Source organism: Lytechinus pictus, chromosome 4 (assembly GCF_037042905.1).
Source record: "Lytechinus pictus isolate F3 Inbred chromosome 4, Lp3.0, whole genome shotgun sequence".
NCBI lineage: Eukaryota > Metazoa > Echinodermata > Echinoidea > Temnopleuroida > Toxopneustidae > Lytechinus > Lytechinus pictus.
In genome coordinates, this window is record NC_087248.1 from 2,256,591 (window position 1) to 2,275,130 (window position 18,540).

Consider the following 18,540-nt stretch of genomic DNA (forward strand, 5'->3'; position numbering starts at 1 on the left):
GTTTTTACCCAATTTTTGCCAAAATATTCTATTAACACGGCAGCACAATTCCCGAGACATGCAAAAAATGTATCTTGCACATCTTCACCCCAACACCAATATGTGTGCCAAGTTTCATGAGATTTGGTTAGAAACTGAGGAAGTAGTTGGTGTGCAAGATTTGCAATGAACCGACCGCCCAACCCGTAAAGCTGATTCTACATGTATATACCCTCTTCAAACTTTGTTGGCTAGGGTATGATAACAATTTTCATCCTGTTTGATGTCTCACATTTCGTAATGTACAGCAGTCAGAATCCAAGAATGAGACCATTTACGCAAAACATACCTAGGTTTGTTGAGAGCCATTAACTGGCTCTCAAATGCTGTCTCGATGATGCCCTCCAACTCGGGCTCTGTTGAATGCCTGTTCAGTTGAACTAAACAACAGGCCCTCCCATTGTTCAGCGCCTGTAACTTGCTTGGGCTCGTCTCTGCCCCGTAGTCAAGAAGGACAACGTCCTTGTACAAAACTCCTGCAAAAAAGGAGAAAAACATTTTTCAAAAAGGAAATTACCTTTCATGCCTCAATTCAAATTGTAGATTCTTCACTGAACTTCAGTTTATATGGACGATAGAATTCCGCCATGACTGTGGGGAGAACTTCGTCATTCACAACTTGTTCAAGTATCTTGCGAGTCGATCTGATCATTCGCTCCCAGACGCCTCCCATGTGGCTAGCTGTCGGTGGATTGAATGATCACTCGATCCCTTTCTGATGGAGGATGTTTTCTACTTCTCGAGTGTTGTGACATGGTGATTACTGGGTAGAATTATGGGGTGCTTTGCTTCAAAGTCAACGGCGGCGTTGCTAATACGTCCTCCGACTCGTAGAATACCATCCTTCACTACTGGATTGAGTTTGTCGATCGATTTCCGTTGATCTCTGTTGTGGAATTCTTGTTCCTGGACAAGTCTGATGTTTTCTAGCTCTGCACACTGCAGTTCATCTAGCGTCAGGTTCTTCTTAGAATCATGTGCAACTGGTCCCTTGGTCTTCGTTCGGAGAAAGGTGGGTTGGCTCGTTACAATATTATACATCCAATTCATGAGATCAAAATAATGAAGGTATAGATACTTGCGCCAAGTCTTTCATTTCTCGCAGTGTGTGTGGGGTACAAGCCACTCTTATGTTTCGTCCTCATACGACATCTTGTATCGTTCGCTGTGATTTGATTTTAGACGTAGACAAGATGTCACCTCATTTCTCTTCTCAACAAGAGCATTTGCTACAGCTCTGATGGTCCCAGACACTGAAGCTATGCTCACTCCATGCATTGAATCAATAGGCGTGAGTAGTCCACCAGTCCAAAAGAAGGAGAGGGCTATGAAGACCTGCAGGGAGAAATGCTCTCTTCACCATCTCTTGTTATTTTCTTACATTGCTCATGTCATATATTGTTGATTTGATTTTTTCTTGTAGGCCACTATCATGATTTTAATTGTGTTTTAATAGTGTAATTGACTACAACTGAATACTTTCATCCGAGGGGTCCACGATTCACAAGCAGAGCTTCACAGTGGACCTATAAAATACAAACTGAATCATAAAAATTAGTTTCTCACTAATGCTTTATTCTTGCACAGTGCCTCCTTCGTTAATCTCCCTTTTCTTTGAATCCAGATAAGGATCAATTTTCGCAAGACTCCGAGGCATGTTTGGTGCATATAATCCACAGGAAATCTGTTTACCATATCAATTGGTAGTTAGTAGATGGGCTATCCACTATGTGGTGCTTTGAATCTTGTTCATTTATGGTACATTACTTGACTCTTTTACTTGTCCAATTGAGTACACTTGTCACATCTGTGGTGTCCAGAATATAACTTTATACCTTTCACCATGGCTTTTGCAATCTTGAGCTTGGATAAATCTATTATATGACCCATGCCACAAAGATTTTTTTTTATGGTTTGTGATGTCATGTGTTAATACCCCTGGAAACATCCAATGTGATAGATGATATGTGATTGCACACTGTTATTCATTTGGGAGGCTTTAGTTCTAGCTCTAGTTGTAAAAAAAATGAAAAATACACTGACCAAAAATTATCTACATGTAGATCTAGGCCTAGATCTAGCCCCAGTCCGCGAGCCGAGCCAGCCCGTGGCCTAACAAAGGCCACGGGCAGGGTCAATTACTGAATTAGGTACCAATTAACAATCATCATCAAGCATTCATACCATATACAACTTGGTTCAGAGTCGAGACAAATGTTCATGAAAACCGAAAACAATAGTTACCAAAACTTTGTCATCTTGCTGGTTGCTGCCACCGGCGAGGACCGTCATGCCCTTGACTCAGGAGAATTCGATGCTCCGGTTCCGGCTGAAAGCCCTCCTCCCATTCTTCTTGGGTCCACAACACACGACTTCTATGGCTTGAATTTTCTGTGCGCGGCGGCATGTAATGAACCCTTGGGTGGACTAGACCTAGTATTAATCATATAATTAGTAATAGTCAACAAGTGCAAGTTTGATTACCTCCCGACTGTTGCCTGCAGCCCGAAGAAGGTGAGGCATGCAATCTAGCTCCTCGACCTCTCCCTGGCCTGGCTCTGCCGCTTGAACTTGAAGATGAACCTCGTCTCAGTCCAAATAACTGCGTGAACTCCCGCCACAGGCCGGCTTCTCCAGGGAGCTCCACTGGTTGCTGTAACAGCTGCGGTGAAGGTCTAGTAGTAACATGATTAACGTTGGGGCTGATGCCGGATGCCTGCCGGGGCCGCCCTCGCAGAGGCTGATGGTGCCGGTTGCCAGTCGGCCAGGGCATTACTGAGATTCGTAATGCCCTCCATCAGCCTCTGAAAGACCTGAGATCGATCGTTCCCTTGCCCGGCCATGTCGACAACTCACGCAGTACCGGTATACAATAAACACAGACTACTGAAGAAGTCGAGGTCTCCGGACAAGTCCCGTGGTACTGCTCTGGAAGTGGTTTTAAACTTTTGCTATTTTTTGTATTATTAGTTTAGTTCAGCGGGCCGGGCGAAACCACGTGGGCAAAACTGGCCAGCTTGTTCGACAGCGCCCCGTACGTCCGAACAAAAAGAGGAACGTATTTTTTTCAATTGAGTGAAATGAATTTTGCAACAAGAGTGAAATGTAATACGAAGCGAGAGAGGAATGGATTTTCACGTGCAGTAAGGCACGCCATGTGCCGTATGTGTTATCCAACGAATGCGAAATGATTTGTTTTCTCTCACAATTAAAATGTAACGGGTGAAATGATTCTTTGTCGAAAAGAAATATATTTTTTTGAAAAAAGTGAAACATATTTTTTTCAAACTGAAACATTTCATTTGAAAAGTGAAAAGAAGTATTTTCTTTTTTTTTTGAAAAGTGAAATATATATTTTTAAAAAGTGAAACATATTTTTTTGGAAAAGTGAAATACATTTTTTTGAAAAGTGAAATATATTATTTGAAAATTGAAATTTTTTTTTTTTTTAAAGTGGAACATATTTTTTTTGAAAAGTGAAATGTATTTTTTTGAAAAGTGAAATATATATTTTTTGAAAAGTGAAACATAAATTTCTTTGAGTGAAATGGTTAAGTGGGAGAGAAACATATTTTTTTCAAGTGAAATATATATTTAATTGTTTCCCTATGGGCATGCCATAGAGGGTAACCATTCTTCCTCTTCCTCATTTATTCTCTTTCTCTCAAGCTTGTAATATACATGTAGAATGATACTGTGACAAGCCAACTCTGCCCTTCATTCTCTTTTAAGAGAACCTTTTTTTTTTTTAACTCATGATGAAAACTTAGTTTTATAAGAAAAAAACATTAGTGGTCCACTAACCCTTTTTTATTACGACAGACAAGGGCAACCATTCTTCCTCGTATTTTTTCTCTCTCTCCCAAGCTTTTAGTATTTATTAAGTTCTTTGTTTTAATAAGTAATGCATCTAAACATATATTGCCATTTCATACCGATTTTATTTTTGTATATTTGTAAACCCCGACTAGTGAGGAGAGCTTCATAACAGAAACTAGTTTTTCTTTTAGTCATCCTCAGGCACTAGTCGGTGGTAATTTATTCCTCTTGTATATATTCTTGTTGTCTTTTGTCTGGAAATAAAATAAATAAATGAAATAAATAGAATGATACGAGCCAACTCTGCCATTCAGGTACAGCTCTTTTCCTCCTCCTTTTTATATACATGTAGCTCCCTGTATATATATCCCCCTCTTTCTCAGCCACCTGCTTTCTTTCTTTCTTTCACCATTTTCATTTGAAGTATTACGATTAATACAGCTGCTCCAGAAATGGTATGGTTAAAGTAATACAGAAACCATGGAGCTATAAATGCATTACAAGGTAAGAAATGACTTTATCTTGGACAGACTTCAATTGGTTTACCAGTATTCCAAGGTGCGCCAAGTACCGGTTTCTTGCCGAACTTATTTGAATTGAACAGTGTAGGCCCTTTCAAAGGCATCTTTCATAATTTAGCTTACTGGATCGTCATTGATAGATGATTACTTACACTGTACCATAGCAGTTAGAAGTTTGTCATCTTATGGAGTATTTGAGATGTTCTTGTAACAAGCATTTATCCAAAAGATGAATTGTACAGAAACTTTCCACTCATCCTTTCACTTCCCCCAATTAGGTATTTAAACTTTTTATCAATGATTGAGTAGACAAGAGTGAGTGGTAATTATTACTGGTCTTTTTAGACAAGCATTACAGAACAGATATAGGATGGGTAATGGGTTATGTATTGTTGTCTTTGCATAGAGACTTTAATAGCAGAATTTATTCAAGAAATGCATTTGGAAAAGTATAGGTGAAGCATTTCTGTTTAATAGTGTATTTGAGACATTCAAAAAAGTAAATAAATTGAGGTTGTATATTAAACAGTGATACGAGAGATATAAAATTGTTCAATAAATAATCTGGATCCCACTTTTTCTTGTTCTCATGCATATGAATTTTAAAATGTGATTTCTATCTGAATAGTGTAATGTAAAGTTTATGTATACATTGTGGGTGTTACTTTACAAGTCCATTAACCTGTAACACAAAGCTTGGCAATCATTGTAGAACAGTTTTATATGATTGATTTCATTGAATACAGTATGTAATTAATCGTGAAAATCAAGCGTACTATTAATCGCTAACCTTTGTGTTATGGGACCCATGTCGGGGTGGAAAGCCAGTGGGATACAATTTATTGTACTTTCAATTTCCCAGGCAACATGGCCTTGTAAAGTGTTATTGTTTGAATACCTGAATGAAATAGTAATAATAATAATCGGTCAGTGAAAGATGTTACTTAGGAAAGAATTAGTTTATATTTTTTCAAACAGACAAAGAAAGCAAAACAACGCATAATTAATGTGTTTAAAGAAGCAATGTACTGCATAGATTTTATTATGTATAAATTGGAATAGGAAAGGCAAGGAGTAGAAAAACAGTGAAAAAGAAAAAAATATTCTATTTCAGATCTGTACAAATGCAGGTATGCAGCCACTCACTCATATGATCAAATATTTGGTTTACAAGTAATATGCTATATAATGTACATTTGAATATGCTATTTATTGAATACAGTGTACTGTGCACAATGAAGAAATAAAATAAAGATGAATTTACATTATGTGTTCTGTTCTTGGTATTCTTTTATGAGCTCACAATATTTGAGTACATGGACTTGTTGTATTGAAAGGGAAATTTACCCTGAAGAAAAGTTTGTGCTAAAATTACCAGAAAAAAATTGAAAATAAAGAAATCAAAATTTGAATCAGGGAGATGTTGAAAATCGGCCAATTTTTAGGGAGTTTCCCCGACAATCAAGGAAACTTGGCATCCTGTATTAACAAATACACATGGACAACAAATGTACATGTATGAATACATGATATTAGGGCATTTTAGCAATTACTTCACAGAAGCTTTCTATAACACATAGAATCTTTTGTCAAAAGCCTTCATAACAAAGCAGCATTTGTTAGAAATCAGTGGATCATAGCAGCAGTGACGTCCTAGATTCTGGACATATTTGCAATTTCTTGTCCGGTCCAGTCCAAATCTCAAGATGATGTGCTGTCCTAGTCCACCAACTTTCGACAATGACCTCTAATCTGTCCTTTGTGATTTGATGGGCACTTTCAATAGATTATGAATGTTGCAGAAAGCGTGTGTGAAGTGGCAGCTGAAATACGCTATTGTTTATCTAGCACATAAAACTGGAGAGAACTTGCATTTTCTACTGAATACTTTGATCTAACAAGGTGACTTCAAGATGTAGTTAGATGAAATCACACAATACTATATGAGATTGCTCACAAATGAGAATAAAATACAGTTGGAATGAATAAACACGACTCTCGACGAATAATAAATACATTATACATCTGACATAAATAGAATATTAAAGGAAATAAATATTAAAAAAGAAATTAAATAAGTTGCGTAGGTACCGTACACGTATTCATTTGCTATGTTTGCGACTCTAAGTGATACAAAGATCTGAGATGGATTTCATTTTCACACCAACGTTTTGAAGAAAACTTAGCTTAATTAAACATGTTTGAGATGATCAATGAGTATAATATTGAGTAAAGTTTGCAAGAGGGTAAACAAAATTGATTTCATTTTCTCATAATAATATTGAGAATAAACATTTTTTTCATACCTTTGTTCAATATTTGAATCTCTAGTTACCTTGATCTACACTTCCATACAGTAATTAAATTTTTTAGCACAATTTCTAATATTCTGAAAATGCAATTAAACCTTCCTTCATTTCCTTTCTGGAAGTAAAATATATGCCAACATAGCAATTCAGAAATTCCCAATTAAGACAGGTTCACAATATACCTTGAACATCTCAAAGGGTTCTCCAAAGTCTCCTCAAACCTGTTCTTTACTGTGATTTTGTGAAAACTGATCAGAGAGTTGCTAAGCAGAATAAAAGTATGAACACACCTTGATTTCAGTGTATCTTTGTCATAGGCTCATAATGTACATATCCACGGTAGAAAAATAATTATTTATTACAATCTTCAGGGGTGTGAGTGGTCACAAATAAAAAGATCTGAAAAAAAGTTGAAGTGTTGAAAAAGTCTGAAAAAGAAAGAGCTCCCATACTTTTTGCACAAAGGAAAGCCAAAAATAAGCTGAAATTCAGCTGAAAATAAAATTAAAAAAATCTGAAATCAGATAAAAATCTGAACTCTCACACCCCTGAATCTTACTCATACATATCTCACTGTGTTCAATTATCACCCAAATAAAATGTGAGATAATTCACAACACACATATTCAGTTTGTTTTATGTAAGCTCTCATGCTAAAATACCCAGATAAATGTTAATTTTAACACACTACAAGCAATTATATGCCACAAAAAATAAAAATTAGAAATTCTTATCACCCCCAGAAGCCCATTATACTACCCAGTACGGTTGAAGGTACCACAAGCCATTCCCTTATTCATTCTTTATCATTTCTTATTGAAATGCATGAATTATAAATCTATTTCTGTTTTAATAATGTGAGTTTGTGATGCATAAAAATCATCCATGTACATGTGTTTATCTGAAGATATTCTTCAAGAACATCAGTCCTTCAGCCATGTCCACTTCTCATTCTTGAGCCAAAAACTCAAAAGAAAACGAATCCCCAATATAGAGTTAATAAATCATATTGAGACATTCTTCTATATTCAGTCATGGTAATTTCTCTTTGGTTTTGCACCCCCCCCCCCCAAAAAAAAAAAAAAAAATATATATATATATATGGAGGAAAGACAGTACTAGAAATTTATTTAAAACTATGAAAATAGATTGATACATTCCCTACCACATATAGATAATGATAAGTTATTATTACCAGAGAAGAAAAATTACTTGAAAATATCAGTTATCAGATAAATATGTTTATTACACAGGTAAAGAATATCAGTTTATGAATACACACTCATATTTTATACACTTCATTGAAATCATATATATTTGAACTATATTTCAGAATCGATGTAAAGGAAGCAACATTTATATATGAAATAAGTTTTGTAGCTTGATAATGGGATAATTCCGTTATTTAATTGGAGATTTGTCTTAAGATCTTACAATTAAGACAACGGAAATTAGTAACACTAAGACTTTACTTTCATAGCACACCTTTCTTTTCCATTTTTTAAATATTTCGTATAATATGTATTAAATAAACTTGACCTTTTGCATGAGGAATTATGGTTGTATAAAAATTAGAAAACACTAATAGAAAATGTACAAAAATATGACTTTGTCACGACTTGAGCGTACACTATACAAGCACATGTACAATTTACAAAATGTAAAATATATGTGTATTTGGGAACCTGGCAGGATCAATTCTTTGAATGTACTGAGTGTCGTCGAAAAAAATTGGTAGCTCGAGCTCAAGCTGGGGTTATAATTGCAGCACTTTGTATCCTCATGCAGAAAGTGCTATATAAATCAAGCTATTATTAGAATTAAATACATTTCGCTGATTGCAATTATAAAAAGAGAAGTTTATAATCATAAAACAGGCCTGGGTATGTTGACCTGTATGTCGGGATACGAGTTGCATAAGCTGAGTAGTCTGCTGCCCTCTATGGTAAGTACTAGCGTATCTCCTCGTGCAGTGAGTTTGATTTCTTTGAGTTGTGCTTCAGGAAGATCTATCAAGACAAAATGTGGAAGGAATACATTAAATATGAAAAAAGCAAGTACATAGGAGGGCAATTGACAGAGGAATTGAGATAAGATTTTATCAGAGCAATGGTGACAAGATGATTTTGAAGATGACGATTGTGACGGTGATAATGATGGAGGTGATAATGATAAAATGATGGTGGTGATGATGGTGATGATGATGATGGTGATGATGATGATGATGGTGACGATGATGATGATGATGGTGGTGATAACACTAATACATATTTGATATTACTGGAACTTCTGGTCACTGTAACGATGTACATGCAATTCAGCTTGTGTGTCTGTTTATATTCTGTCTTACAAAAATGATTGTGTGAAAGATATTCAATACCCCTTTAATTTTTTTTTTTACATGTATTGGGGAAAAGGCGCTATGGCACATCGAATATGTGTTGGGACTTTGAACCACAAGGTCCAGGGTTCAAAACCCACTGCAGCACTTGCGTCCTTTGGCAAGGCATTTATCTGCTTTCACCACTCTCCACACAGGTGTAGTAAATGGGTATCCAATCGGAAGGAATTCCTTGAATGCTTTCACGCCCGAAAAGAGTAGCCAAGCTAAAGCCAGGCAAATAGTATGCAGCACTTAAACTTTGTATGTAATGCTATGTTGCATGTCATTATAATTTGGGGTAAAGCACACAGATGCAGGGCTATACACAGACAAGCCATGTGGGATATTGCACAAATAAACAGGTGGGATGTACTTACAAATAATACTCTTTTCCTCAAAGGTGTAATTGTCCACACCAGGAATAAACATTTCTCCTTTTAGTGGCATCAGGAACACATCATTTTCTGCAAAAGACAAGACCATCAAAATGATTTTTCACTTTAAATAACCTTCAAAGTGAGAGGCCAAATAATTTACCAATTCAAAAGGAAACATATTATCAGTGAAACATGATATCAGTGAAACAAAGCTTAGCAGTGTTTTTTTCATTGTGTCTAGACATGGTGAGACATATCATCCAAATAAATAAATCCAAATAAATGTAAATAACATGGTGATTGATCTGCGTGTATAGGCATTGCTATCAAATACCAACTTTATGTACATGTACATGCGATCAATTTAAGCCCCGCCCATTAGGCCTTGGACGAATGTCAAGTTTACCATTCGATTATTTCCTGAAAAAGACAATCGAATCATTAGATTGTTCGTCGTCAGGAATCACGTCTTCTAAGCCAATAGTTGACCTACTTATGAAGACCTCCCAAAGTATTGTCTATTCCTCATAAATGAAAGTAAGCCTTTTATCCCCCCCCCCCCTCTCTGTGATTTCTATTTCAAAAGAAACTATATGAAATGTGATTAAAACTTTCACTTTATTATTCCAATGAAATATCTTTCCTAAATCAATGCTTTTTTTATGCATCTCTCCAAGTGCAACACCCCTGCATATGAATGAATCAGCCTACAGTCTTGAGTCCAATTTACATCTCTGTAAACATCTCATTCATGAAGTATTCTTTGAGACAGACACCCATGTGGTGACTTTTACTTGAAAAGTGGCACTGCCCACAATGTTAAAAATATTTTGCAAAATATTTTTCATTTGAAGTACCTCTCAAAATTACAATTTTTTTAAAAGTTTCATTGGCCATCGAATGTCCAATGACATATCGGCTCAAGTCAGCTATTTGTGTGTGCACTTTCTGTTTTAAGCACACAGACATGCAACCATACAGTTATATACATGTATGCATACAATATACATTGTGTATCGAGGGCAAGCCCGGGTGTGATTAAAATTTTCGGACCTCTTTCAGGATGGTGTTTTACTTTGAATGTGATACATTCATTGTTCATTTTTGACAAATTACATCTGTGACTCATTTTTAAACCTGTATCAAGTATTTAAAAACAATTGCTTTCATTGTTATCTTGTCATTTTGTTATTACTTGAGTATTCAAGTTATCCCATGTGTCTAATCGGGATCTGCCGAACATTCGAACAGTGTAAATTTTGCTAATCGATTAGCAACCGGCAGCGAGCCATTCGTTCAATTGATGTTTACTCCCTGGCCTACCGCCCATCAATTTGTAAAGATTTTGTAGTATTTACGGCTCGGGGTACTATTCCCTGCTTGTGGCATCAGATGTCAGGGATCACCTGTTCAGATTATTATCATGACGCATATAAATCTAATTAATACCTGAGATGAAATTTGAAGCAGTGGTTCCCTGTATAGATTTATATGCTGATGATCCTTGGATGGCATTCTTCTGATTCTGTTTGTTTATCTGCTCAGCTTTCTTGGCTTGTAGAACCTTCTTCATCTTGGCTGGGTTCCCAGAACCATCTGAAAAAGGTTTCAGTAAAATAAGGAATGTTTGTCTTAAATGCACATTGTTAAATTTTCACATGTTTGTTTTGTTTGTATTTTTGTTGTAGGGTCTCCAAGGATAACAGTACACCAATTACTGATGGAGCCATCCTACTAAAAGAAGACTGATAAATAAATAAACCAATAAATAAATAAGTAAAAAAATAAATAAGTAAGTAAGTGGAGTAAGGCAAGTAAGTTAGTAAGTAAGTAAGGTAAGTAAATCAGTAAGTAAGTAAAGTAAGGCAAATAAGTAAAGTAAGTAAGGTAAGTAAATCAGTAAGTAAGAAAGTAAAGTGAGGCAAATAAGTAAAGTAAGGTAAGTAAATCAGTAAGTAAAGTAAATAAGTAAATAAATCTCCCTACATGAATGAGATAAGAATCAATATGTCCTACAATGCACCATTATTCGTTATGTTAATATGTATCTTTACTTGTATGTCCACGATTATGAAATGGTTTCATTTTCAGCTAGGTTGATCCCTGGCTCCTGGGTCCCGTTTCATAAAGACAATTTCTCTTTAAACAAGTATACTATCTACCAATCAAACTGAATGATTTCAGTAGCTTTAAACTGATGATGATGACGACAACGGTGACAATATGATGATGATGATGATGATGGTGGTGGTGGTGATCATGATGATGATGGTAGCGGTGGTGATGATGGGTAGTGATAATGATAATGATGATGACGATAATGATTATAATGATAATGACGATGGGTGCCCTATGTATTTTCATCATTAAAATACACAAGTAGAGTATCAAATTCTCATACCCCTGGGTGGGGAGAGGCAACTTACTAATGATAACACCTTTATCATCATATGCTTCAGCACTGAAAAACATGGCCAGATTATAGACAAAGACCAGTGAAGCCCTTGAAAACATCTCTGATCTTGATAACGTATTGATGAGCACCTACAAAGAGTTGAGATGAAGAAAATAAGCATGATTAAATTCATTTCACTTAATTCCTCCACAAATAAGTATTTCTCTAAAAAAAAATGAAAAAAAGGCAAAACTGGCAATAGAAACGAATGCAATATATCTATATATACAGTGTATGAAGTAAAAGATATAGATTCAGAGGAAATATTCCATAATTCATTTAAAGGAGCATTTAAATTTCCATTTGCATGCACCATACATCACAGAGACTTGTTGATCAGATTTACATTCATCGGATGCACCCTAATGTAATACAAAATCATAAACAAGATTGTGAGTTAAATACGATTAGCATTGGCACTACTTTTAAAGTGTGTGTGCATGATTGAGTGTTTACAGACATCTATCAATCAGAACTGATCATTTACATCTGGGACCAACATTCAACGTCACCAACCATAAGATATGACCAAGGGACGTTTCACAAATATAAGTGTGACTTAAGAGTCCCACTGAAATTCCAAGTTGAATGTGGTATAAAAGGCATCACCGCAGTGGTCAAATCATAGTAAGACGAAGTGCGTTCCCACATATTATTCAGTAATATTGCATGCTACATATCATGTGCACATCAGCATTTTAGCATGACTCCAAGTCACAATTAACTCTTTGTGCAACACCCCCAGGGCTTGAACCATTGCATCGATTCATAACTTCCCCAACGCAGCTTGGATTATAGATGCACGCCACAATATCCACTTAAAGAACACTTTTAAGTCACAATTTCCGAGATGCCAACTGTTGGAAACAAGGCATAAGCGATTTTGCTTCTCGCCCACTTATGAAAATAACCAGAAATATCACGATTTGCGAGGGCACGCAAAAGAATTGTATCGAAACTTCATTGTGAAATGACTGGGATGGAATAACACTTTAATGTTGACCTCAATATCAACTTTGACCATACCATGTCATGTGACCTCCCAACACAATAACATGCAGGTCTCCTAAATACACCTACAACCCAAGTTTGGTATAAAAGTGACTTACGGTTGCAGAGTTATGTATGATATCATTGACCTCAAAATGACCTTTGACCTTACCATGTGACCTCTGATTGCGCCATGATATGCAGGTCTCCTCAGTACATCAACAACCCAAGTTTGGGTGAAAAGTGGCTTACGGTTGCGGATTTATGTGTCATAAGAGTGTCTTGCACATAAATTTTAACGTTGACCAGGAAATGACCTTTGACCTTACCATGTGACCTCTGACTGCAGCATAACATGCAGGTCCCCAAACTACATCTACCATCCAAGTTTGGTTGAAAAGTGACTTGCGGTTGCGGAGTTAGAAGTCATAAGAGTCTTGCATGTAAACTTTAACGATGACCTGAAAATGACCTTTGACCTTATCATGTGACCTCCGACTGCAGCATAACATGCAGGTCCCCCAAGTCCATCTACCATCCAAGTTTGGTTGAAAAGTGACTTACGGTTGCGGAGTTATGTGTCATAAGGTTTGTGAAGGACGGACGACATTTGGATCCCTAAGTCTCGCCTTCACCTCTGGTGGTCGAGACAATAAGGATGATTTGAAACTACCTGTAACAACAGACTATGTGCAAGGAGCGCTTGACTCTGCTGGCCGGGGATGCTACATGTAGATGCTCTCTGATGCAATCTGAAACTTATTTTGGCAGATTAGAGTGATGATAGTAAGGGCGGTACTCTTTTTCAGGAGCCTTCGGATGGAATCAAGAGAGTTGGCATCTCTGTAATTTACTCTAGACGTGAAGCTTTCTACTAGCTCTATGACATTAATGGGATAGAACTGTACATTGATAGAAATGAGGAGTGTATAAACATATACTTACAGGTAGGAGTATTTCAGCTTTCATTCTGTCAGATAACCGATTGTGTTGGTTTGTTCTTGTTTCCCAAACCTTGGCTCGCTTCTCAAAGTCATTTCCTGCTTCAACCTTGAACTTCATACCAAGACAACAAGAAAATCATAATTATGACCAATCACCCTGAAACCAAGGGTTATGGAAGAAATCGAGGCAATTGCTGAGAATTCAGCAAAACAAGATGTTGGGTCTTTTTCTCAGCAATAATAATACACTGTCTCACATAAGCTCTGTATTGGCGATCTTCAGTGTGACTGTTTTTCAGCTAAGATTTCATGATTTCACAAAACATTTTGAAACTATATTTTCATTACAATTTTTATTTTTGGGGTTATACAATAGCAAGCTTCCTTTTACATTGCTGATGAAATTCGAACATGGCTCATTTACATACACTACATATATAATTAGTAATCATAAAACGATAATTGTCATAACTACAGTTAAAAACTCACTTTATTAGTGATATTTTGAACGGTAGATTTCTTAATCCTGATGGCTTGGCAAGGGCCTACAGCACGGACAGAGCATGCATTGTCAATATTGGCGAAGAGACCTACAGGTGGACAACAGAATGAAAAAAAGTGAGAAAAGGTTAATACGTGCAGCAAAATTTTTGTTACAAAATGTACATTGTACTTGGACATATATTTCAGTTCAGTTGAAGATTAAAACAAGATGCCTGCAGAAATTGGATAAAAATAAACCTGACAAAGAGATAGAGGTATCAGTTCATCAATATGTTTGGATGAATCGACTACAGTAATGCGATCCAATCAAAAGCAAAGCAATAATCCATATCATTACAAAGGCAACACTTAAACTAGGGTTGTCATCCTGGACTTTCTTTATGACCAGTTCAAGGGGATGAAAACTAGCAAGATTTCAGGGCTTAAATAAAAAAATATAATTTTCATATATCATATTCTTTGTCAGAAGGTAAATAAGTACCAGGTGAAATATAGCATTGAAAGTTGGTGTTGAATATCAACCGGTGTGAATTGAATAAGCACAATTGTTTATGGTTACCTTCTTCTCCTATCCAAAATGGCCACCTTTCAACATCAATGACTGTGATGGATTCTTTTTCTCTTCTGACCTCCACTCTGTCAAATAAAATAAGCCAATCAAATTCTTATACAGTGTATCCCAGAAAAAAAACCCAGACAATTATTGATGATCTATCATAATTCATAACATCACTAATGAAATAGACTGACCGATCTTTGTAAAGCTAAGAGTCTGCTCTTCCATCTGGTATAACTCAATGAGACAATGATAGGTTGTTGTATAATTTACTTGTGATTACAGAATGATAAATCATCAATTATTCAGTTTTGTGTTTTTTGTTGGGACACACTGTATGATATAAGACTCAATTAGGCATCAATATTATACATAAAGTGCTCTGGAGTTGAATATACAATAATATAAGTATCAATATTCTTCCTGAAGTGGATTATAACCGTTACTGTGAAGTAATTTAAGCAAGAAATTCTACAGAGTGTCCCAGAAGAAAGGAATCCAGTATCCCTAGTTGTTTTTCTTCACAGGCATATTTCATATACAATATTTCATTTACATCACATTACAATTCATTAATTCTTCATTTCGATACCTATATAAAATGCCTATTCTTATTATTATACCTAATACGAGTTAATGAGCAAGAAGAGTTTGAAATTTTTATGCTAAAGCCATGTTGCACAGACAAATTGATTAACAATACCAAAACAGTATTTATTCCATGATTAGGTCATCAGCACTTTTTTTTTAAATTCTTTGTTAAATATTTTTCACTTATCTCTACATGAGAGTAGATTCAGATTCACACATGAGTTTCTTCTACTGATATGCCTCCATATTCATGGTTTTTAATCTACCATGATTTTTGTGGTCTCAAATCAGAGAAGAGAATCTAATATTACAGCAATTGTCAAATTCAAACACAAAACAAATCTGACATGATGGTTTAAAATTATAGGAACCTAGAGGCCATTGCACACTTAACGGCTGGTCCATGATCTGATTTTGGAGCAAATCGCACTTTGCTCATTTTCTGAAAATTATCTTAACTTGAGGTTCAAAATAACTAAAAGAATACTAATATGAAATTTTTTATGATTGCAAGCCTTTATTTTGGAGTAAAGGTCAAATTAATATCAAATCATAGCCAATTGTATCATTGCTATGACGCCATTACGACTAGATATTAGATTTGCTTTTATTAAAGGATGATAGCATAGTCACAGAGTTGAACATAGGTATTTGTACAATGATATAGAACATTACACAGTAAGAAATTCCAAGTCTCAATATTAGCATCAAAGTTTACTATGTCTTTTCCAAAGTCGGTTTTTATTATTATTATCATTATTATTTATTTGGCGTCACCTGTGCCTGGGAGGTGAAAAGCGAACTGAATCACTATGACACGCAGGTCTCTCCTCCCGATATAACTGATTGGGGGAGTGCAGGTGAACCACTATACCGGGGGTTCCCCCTATTCTTATACGAATAGTGCAGTGGTGACTCTCCTCTACACGGGGCCTCCATTTAACATCCTATCCGAGGGACAGAGTATTTTCCATTGTAACATAGCTTGCATCTATGAATCATGGGAGAGACGTTTACACACAACGCACTGGCTTCAGTCATCCGCCCGGGGTGGACTCGGAACCCACGATCTTTGGTTCGACGGGCAGACGCGTTACCGACTGAGTCAACAACGCAGACCAATGCAGTGGACTTTAGAAATCATGGAGCATCCATCATAGGCCCAGAGAATGCAATCAAAATATAATCATAATATGACTGACCTTTACTATTTTTTCAAATTTACATATTTTTCAAATAAGATTGTGACTTACTTTCCTCTTGTAACGATGACGATCTCTTCTGATTTATCTTCCTCCATGACCATCATTGTCATATCAGGGATGAGTAAGACTGGATACTGAATACCAATATCATCCTTGCATTGTTTGACTAGTGATGAACATGAATCACCCTTCCATTTGCCAAAGAGTGGTATCTGAATGAATGAAAAATAAGTCAATAACATAAATTATCAGCATTCATCTAAACTGTCACATTAGTCAATTTTGGTCAAGATATCGATTTGAGATTTTTGCAGAAAACGAATAAACAAGACCTACTTTATACATAGTTAAATTTCTAGGCAGTTATATATTGTAGTTTTTTAGATATGTGGAGATTTTCAGTTCAAGGCACAAATTTTGATAAAATGCACAAATCCCTTTGGAGACATGTACTGTACAAAAACAAACAACAGCGGAATATTTTCACTTAATATGCACATACACGATCAGCAAACTGTATCTGCAATACCTTGACATTGCACATGAAAAAGAGAAACAACGGTTTGCTGATTGCGCGTATTGAAAAATGTGATCAGCATTACTGTTTCCCTATTCCCTGACACATCATTTCATGCAAGACTTGGGAGTAAGTTCCTGGCAATCAATCGCAAAAAGTTTTGAGCATGTTCCAAACTTTTCTGTGTGAAATCAGACTTGCATGCACTCCTACAGGCCTGCGAGATACGTATGAGACCATGTAAAAGCAGGTAACCTACAGCCAACCAGCGGGTAGCAAAAGTAGTCACCCAAGAGTCACACGCAAGGCTTGCATGGTACGAAGAAACAGGGCCTTTAACAAGGTTTGGTGAAGGGATATTTAATTGTTACCCTTTCCAGCGTGGTTAGACAGATCCTGTTCATGAGTTGTGCCTGGTCTAGTTTTCCGCTGGTATCAAAGTAACGTTGTCTGACGTAGTAGTCCATCAGGTCTGTTGATACCACCTCACCGGTTGCCTTCCGAAGATTCTCTTCTTTCAGTAAGAGGAACTGAGCTCTGATAACAAGGAGAGGAAACATACTGTAGTAGCTATCATGAGTGATGAATTAAAGGTTGACAATTAGAAGGACGTGTCATTTTAGCAACAGAATTATCACATACTTCTAAAAACCATAAAATTTGAACTCAACTCAACTTTCTATTGCCTGTATAAAAGCATATGACATTTTACCACATCTCATTACCCTTTGGAACTTGATTTTTTTTTTCAACCCCTTTCGAAATATGAGAAATAGCAAGACACAATATTTAAAAAAATATATAAGATCATAAGAAACTGGAAAAGATAAAATAGTCACTAGGTCAATGATATTTCATGCATTGTATCATATCACTCTGCCTTGTTCTGTTTTAATAATCTCTAGAACAAAGAGACTTCCTGGGAGGTGTTAGCTAGGCAAGTCATAACTTTGAATTTTCCACTCTTAATGCTTGAAAAAGTGTTACTAATACACTGTAGATAATGAAATACAATAAATTATACAAAATTTTCTTTGGGACTCCCGGAATCTTGGAGTACAAGTAAAGCCAGCCACAGGCTCTATCATCAGCAATTATGTCTACTTTCAACAACATTCATCCTTCCCTTCAAACCTCCGTCTCCCATAATAGTGGTTTTACTACTTACTGAGCTGATGATTGAGCAGTCGCAGTGACAGGAACATAGAAGAGGGTTGAGATCTCTCCAAAGAAATTACCAGGAGAGAGAATGGCTACAGGTTCATTGCTTACTGATAGGACCTTTACTTGACCTTTGACCAGGATGTAGATACCCTTGGCTCGACCACCT

General features: G+C 36.2%; 1 protein-coding gene and 1 long non-coding RNA gene across 4 annotated transcripts in view; one reads left to right on the plus strand and one right to left on the minus strand.

The window, feature by feature from the left end:
- Positions 1-5,647, plus strand: LOC135153855 (uncharacterized). Its single transcript, XR_010293304.1, has 2 exons — positions 1-1,772; positions 1,939-5,647. It is a non-coding gene; the product is annotated as an uncharacterized LOC135153855 (long non-coding RNA).
- LOC129259183 (uncharacterized) overlaps positions 5,383-18,540 on the minus strand; it is a 25,773-nt gene continuing 12,615 nt past the window's right edge. For all 3 annotated transcript variants that reach the window (XM_064098067.1, XM_054897485.2, XM_064098068.1), the window contains 10 exons: positions 18,379-18,538; positions 17,582-17,747; positions 16,742-16,905; positions 14,901-14,977; positions 14,327-14,427; positions 13,839-13,949; positions 11,875-11,992; positions 10,898-11,044; positions 9,449-9,535; positions 5,383-8,697 (listed from right to left, as the gene is read on the minus strand). In XM_064098067.1, coding sequence (XP_063954137.1) covers positions 8,555-8,697; positions 9,449-9,535; positions 10,898-11,044; positions 11,875-11,992; positions 13,839-13,949; positions 14,327-14,427; positions 14,901-14,977; positions 16,742-16,905; positions 17,582-17,747; positions 18,379-18,538 — 1,274 coding nt within the window. In that variant the 3' untranslated portion in view covers positions 5,383-8,554. The remainder of the gene's footprint in view (positions 8,698-9,448; positions 9,536-10,897; positions 11,045-11,874; positions 11,993-13,838; positions 13,950-14,326; positions 14,428-14,900; positions 14,978-16,741; positions 16,906-17,581; positions 17,748-18,378; positions 18,539-18,540) is intronic.